Source organism: Protobothrops mucrosquamatus, unplaced genomic scaffold, assembly GCF_001527695.2.
Source record: "Protobothrops mucrosquamatus isolate PMUCROS unplaced genomic scaffold, P.Mucros_1.0 scaffold2187, whole genome shotgun sequence".
Lineage (NCBI taxonomy): Eukaryota > Metazoa > Chordata > Lepidosauria > Squamata > Viperidae > Protobothrops > Protobothrops mucrosquamatus.
This window is the reverse complement of record NW_015388280.1, coordinates 244,049-249,802: the sequence shown is the minus strand read 5'-3', so window position 1 is coordinate 249,802 and position 5,754 is coordinate 244,049. Positions and strand designations below refer to the sequence as shown.

Here is a 5,754-nt window from a genome sequence, read left to right as displayed (position 1 = left end):
ATGAAATGGTCAATCGACCCCAAATGGGGTCCCGACCCACAGGTTGAGAACCACTGTTTTAGTGGGTTGCCCGATTACCTGAGTTTGGCACATCCCTTTTCTCATCCATAGAGTTTCTTTCTGAGTTCGCTTAAACTTCATTCGTTGATTCTGAAACCATGTTTTTACCTGGAATGTGGTGAAAAGATAGGATACCATTTGCTATTGTCCTTCTCTGGACAAAAAGGCTCCAGCAGACTTGGCTCTTGAAATACAGTGTACATTTTTGGTTGCTACAGAAGTATTTAAAATATGCAGTGTAGGGAAGACATAGGTCAAGAATTTGCCTCCACTTCTTATAACGTTAGCACTCATTGAGAATAAAGGAAAATGCTTTTTACAAGATAAAATCTCCTGTCAGAACATGTGAGCTTCCCTAAGGCAGCGGCCCCCAACCTTTTGGGCATCTGGGACCCGGTCCATGGAGAGAGTTTTTTCCACAGACCGGAGGGGGAGTGGTTTCATGTGCTGCCTGCATACTGCGGATGGGTCTTTGCTTGTTTATACAGCACAGTTTCTGGCATGCCACGGACTGGTGCAGGTCGACAGACCAGGGGTTGGGGACCCCTGCATTTAAGGCACCTGGCTCTCCAACAATGTGAATAGCAGAGCTAATCAATTCAGGCATCCTTATACTTCCAATTCTTGTTAGCATCTAGTAAGAGGAAAAAAAATGCTGAACAGGCTTACACAATGCACTTGGATGATTTTGTTATCTGCTGCTCAGGAAACCAATAGTCATTACCTACAACTAGAAGGAGGTGGCAGCAGGCTTGAAGGAGCCCCAAGCTTTGTAGAAATTAAAAAAAAATAGGAAAAACTGTTCAGAGGACCAAAGCTATTTGAGAATCTGTCAATCTCACTTTAAAGTCACAAGATTGAAAAATGCAGTTTAGATGTAGCTACAGAAAGAATAAGAAAGCACATGCTCAAAGATTATGGGACACCAAGAGTACCTTAGACTGATCCTAAGAATCTCTAGTCAAAATAACTCAAAATCTAATTCTAGAGATTTATGCTTAGGAGTCAGTTTTGTCTAAATTAGATGTCCTCTGACCGGTTAAAACTACCACTCCCCCACATCAACCTTATTATTATATATACACATAATATATTATACTTATTATATAAATTATATAATTATATAATTTTTGTGCTTTTGATTCTTGGACAAGTTCCTGCAATTTTCTTGGCCCAATTTCGGAAGTGGCTTGCCACTGCCTCTTTCCTAGGCCAGAGAGAGAGTGCCTGACCTAGATCACCTAGTTGGCTTTTTTGCTTAAGGCAGAACTAGAATTCATGTTCTCTTGGTATCTAGCCTGGTGCCTTAACCACTACACCAAACTAATTCTCTATAATTATGAAAATGTCTTGGGCTGAATTCTGGCTGTGTCAGAAGTCCTTACCTGTTTGTAAGTGAGTTTCAAGGCTGCAGCCAATTCTTGAATCTGTTGTGGACTGAGATACTTTTGGCTCTGAAATCGGCGGTGCAGTAGCTCTAATTGGTCTTGAGAGAAAGCTGTGCGTGTTTTGACTTTCCTGCTTCCTGGATTTTCCTCCTTGCATCTCTGGGGTGTAGAAGTCAGCTGTGGAGAAGAAGACTGTCTGTTGGGACTGGTGGCAGAGTCGGGAGTGTAAAGAATTAATATTCCAGAACTGGAGGACCTTGGAGAAAGATCTAGAAATCAAGCAAAAAACAGCATTTAAGGGCAAAAGAAGATGACTTTTAAATAAATTAGATCAATATTTTATAGCTCACGGTTGAAACTGTCAGATCTTTGATGCTCTCCGAGGGTGATGGTTTTCTTGCAGAGGTTTCATTATTAAACTAACACTGGCAGGGCAAGCCACTAGTATATATAAATAAGAACAAACCCCATTCCCTTCTAACACTGATGAAGTTACCTAGTTTGGCAATGAAACATCTGAAAGAAAACCACCATGTTCAAAGAACACCAAGGACCCCACAAGAAGTTAGATTATATATATAAAAAGAGATAAATAAAGAGCTATTTTCTCACTATGCATGCTCTATTTCAGATTTTCAAACAAATCAAAATTCTTAGGTTTGAGATTTGAAAAATTGTGCATCCAGGATGAAAGAAATTCAGTATGATACATCTTTTAATAGATTTTTAGGGTCAACATCAATTAAGTGTCAAACTCCAATTATGAATTAATGGCCATGTTTAATATCAAATTGTTTTACCAAAATCTCCAAATTTGTAATTTATCTTTGCCTAGTGAAATAAAAAAATATTTTCATTTATTTTGCAGGAAAGATGCTCAAACTATTTCTGAGTAGATAGTACACTGTATTCAATTAAAGAAACTAAATTCTGACTGTCCTTATGTTTTTATAATATTGTAACACTGCATTTCATAATATTTCATAAGAGCAACATCCATTTAAAATAAACACAACAGTGTACTTTTTAGCATCAAAATGCCTAGAGCTTAAACATATACCGTAACTGGTTTTGCAAAGCACATGACTAAACAATGATAATTGTGGTTTATGAGAAGAGGAACCAACCCAGAATACTCTCTCAAATTTGGAAAAGAAAATTGTGGGCCAAACTTAAGGGGACGGGTACTAAACACCCAAGACAGAACAGGCGTTCTTCCCAGCACCAGCCTCATTTTGTTTGGGTTTACCCCGTTCGCGGGAAACCTTCCAATCTTGAACAACCGCCTCACTTGAGAGGCGGCTTTTTTATTCTCGCGCCAATTAAGCAAGGTAGGCTGGAAATCAGGCCCGACTCTGTGCAAGCGCCGACTCTTCCCGGTTTCCATCCCATCAAGAATTCTTAGTCGCGGAGGATCCATTCATTCCCCATCTCCGAACTACCTTCAGAATAAATATGGAGCCACTGGGAGATTTTACTTTCAAGGTGCGAACTCCAAAGGGGATTTTAGTTGCTTAAATTGCTCCTTAAAAGAAACCCATATTCATTTAAAGTTCTAGTAGAGTTCACGAACAGCTGGGCTCGCACATAATTTTGCTCGTTTCTAGTTTCTATAAACCAGCCATCGTAGTTTGTCAGCATCGGCTTTTCCACGATAGAAATTCAGTCTCTATCGACTGAAACACGGCAATCTGTGTGTTTTACTCTGGGTTGCAATCCCACGTGGCTGAACCATCCGAAGACTTCCCCAAATCAATTGCAGAGGCTCTGACCCTTCGAGACACGAAGTGGCTCCATCTAGGGCTAGGCCTTGGTGCATTTACACACCGTGGAGAGGATTCAGGTAAAGCAGTGAAGTACATAAACCAGAACAGTTAGTTTTACACACATATAGTGAGAGAAGACTCGCACCATGGCCTAACGAGATGCGCGAACACTCGCTCCCATCCCCAGGCAAGAGGACCGCCAAAATATTAGAAGTGGGGCCCTTCCCCTTGGAGACTTACTTGGATTTTTGTGGCACGCCTTTTCCTCTACGTCGCTTAAAGCTTCTGGAGGAGGACCCCCCTCCGAACTGTGCACCGGCTCCTGCGCTTTCTCCTCCGGGGAAGGCCAGTAATACTGCTCATAACCCATTCCGGGGACCGCCACTCCGGAAGGGTAGGCGCGATAAGCAGTATTTATGGCCAGCGGGGCGTTCATGGGTGGAAGGCGGAATCCCACTGGAAAAGCTATCGAAGCCCTGCAGCCTCCTTAGGGTAACTTTTATGGCCCGCCTTGCGGCAGACAGACCTTCCCGGGTCATTGTCATGTTAAAGGTGGCCTAATTAACTGGGAGTGGCCTGGGCAGGACGCCATGGAGAGCGGGAATCGTGGCCTACCATCTAACGTAGGTTGTCTGTTAAACTTCAAACAAGCCACTTTATGAACGTGTGAACCTGGTCAAAATAGAATTAAGGATCAGATAGTGTTGTTTTGGGAGGAGAAAAAAAAGTGATTGAAAATATTTCTGCAGGATTTAAAGAGAAAGGCTCCTTTAAATTCATTGGAAATGCTGCTAACTTTATGGACAGGTCCAGGTGATCTTATTGGTAAGAGAATGAAAGGAGTTTGCTTTCTTCTGTGATGCTTTCAAACACCCCAGTCTTAGCCTTCAGACCTCCCCAAATATTAACCAGGTGGTAAACCATGCTTGGATTTGTAATTCAATCCAGAGCAGCTAATGGCTGTCACCTTCTGAGGCTCAGACAGACTATGATTGCTGGAACCACACTGACTATTTAGAACAGAACAGAAAAGAAATGGAAGGGACCATGGAGGTCTTCTAGTCCAGCCCCCTGCTCAAACAGGAGAACCTATGCCATTTCAGACAAGTAACTGTTTAGTCTCTTCTTGAAAATCCCCAATTGTGGGGAGTGCCCACAATTTCTGAAGGCAAGCTGTTCCACTGGTTAATTGTCCTCCTTAATTCCAGATTGCTTCTCTCTTTGTTTAGTTTCCAACCATTGTTTCTTGCCTGCTCTCTGGTGCTTTGGAGAATAGTTTGATGCCCTCTTCTTTGTGGCAGCCCCTCAAATACTGGAATACTGCTATCATGTCACCCCTATTTCTTCTTTTCTTTAGATTAGCCAAACTCTGCAGCTGTTCTTCATATGTTTTAGTCTCTGGGCCTTTGATCATTTTAGTTCCTCTTCTCTGAACTTTTTCCAGCTACAGATTCATCTGGTGTGATGTTGTCTATCCCACTTTTTTCTAATTTACTAAGCAGCAGATTGTGGTCTACTTTGTCAATGCCTTACTGAAATCTAAGTATACTATGTCCATAGTGTTTCACTGGTCTACTAATTTAGTCACTTTATCAAAGAATGAAATAAGATTGGTTTGGCATGATCTGCTTTTAACAAACCCATGCTGGCTACCAGTTATAACTTTGTTTCTAGTTGTTTGCAGATCTGTTTTTTGATTATCTTTTCCAGGATCTTCCCAGGTATTGATGTTAGATTGATTGGTCTGTAGTTTCCTGGGGTCTGTTTTTTTTCCCTTTCTTGAAGATGGGAACAATATCAGCCCTTTTCCAATCCTCAGGTACTTCCTCAATGCTCCAGGATTTTGGAAAGATATGGTGCAGTGGTTCTGAGATAACATCTGCCAGCTCCTTCAGAACTCTGTGATGTAATCTGTCGGGTCCAGGTGATTTATATTCGTCAAGGTCAGATAGGTGTTCTCTTACCATTTTCTTGCTTATTTTAATTTTTGTTTTTAGTTTGTCTTTTGCAGTAGTTTTTTCGGTATGTTGGGCTATAGTTTCTTTTTTTATAAAGACTGATGCAAAGAGTGAGTTAAGTAGCTCTGCTTTCTCCCTACTACCTGTTACTTCCTTGCCATCTTCTCTCTTTAGTGGACCTACAGTTTCCTTGATTTTTTTCTTTTTATTAATATATTGAAAGAGACTTTTTTATTGTCCTTGATTTCTGTTGCAAGTTTGTGCAACATGTACAAAAATGAACAAACTATATGCACTTGTTGGCTTAATGTGATTTGGTTGATCTTGATTTGGTATAGTTTGTTAAAGCATTTATATTTAGATAAGCAGGCACTCTCCTTGCCTGTTATTAAAACAATGTCATGATGTGGCTTTTATGTTGCCTGTATCTGTCTGGTATAGTTTGCACAGTCCCAACCTATTGTCATTTTGGGAAAATGTGGCTTTTTCTGCAGACCTAGGGGTCAGTTTATGGCCCTCGGGCAATACTGAGATTTTATTCCTTAGTTCCTGATGTTTCTTTCCCCAAAATAATTGTCTAGC

At 41.0% G+C, this 5,754-nt stretch overlaps 1 protein-coding gene across 1 annotated transcript in view; it reads right to left on the bottom strand.

Moving 5' to 3' along the window:
* Positions 1-3,650, bottom strand: part of LOC114923163 (homeobox protein NANOG-like) — a 4,781-nt gene extending 1,131 nt beyond the window's left edge. Inside the window, exons 1-3 of the mRNA XM_029285751.1 lie at positions 3,455-3,650; positions 1,446-1,717; positions 79-168 (exon numbers count right to left, since the gene is read on the bottom strand). Coding sequence (XP_029141584.1) covers positions 79-168; positions 1,446-1,717; positions 3,455-3,650 — 558 coding nt within the window. The remainder of the gene's footprint in view (positions 1-78; positions 169-1,445; positions 1,718-3,454) is intronic.
* Between the last annotated feature and the right edge of the window lie 2,104 nt (positions 3,651-5,754).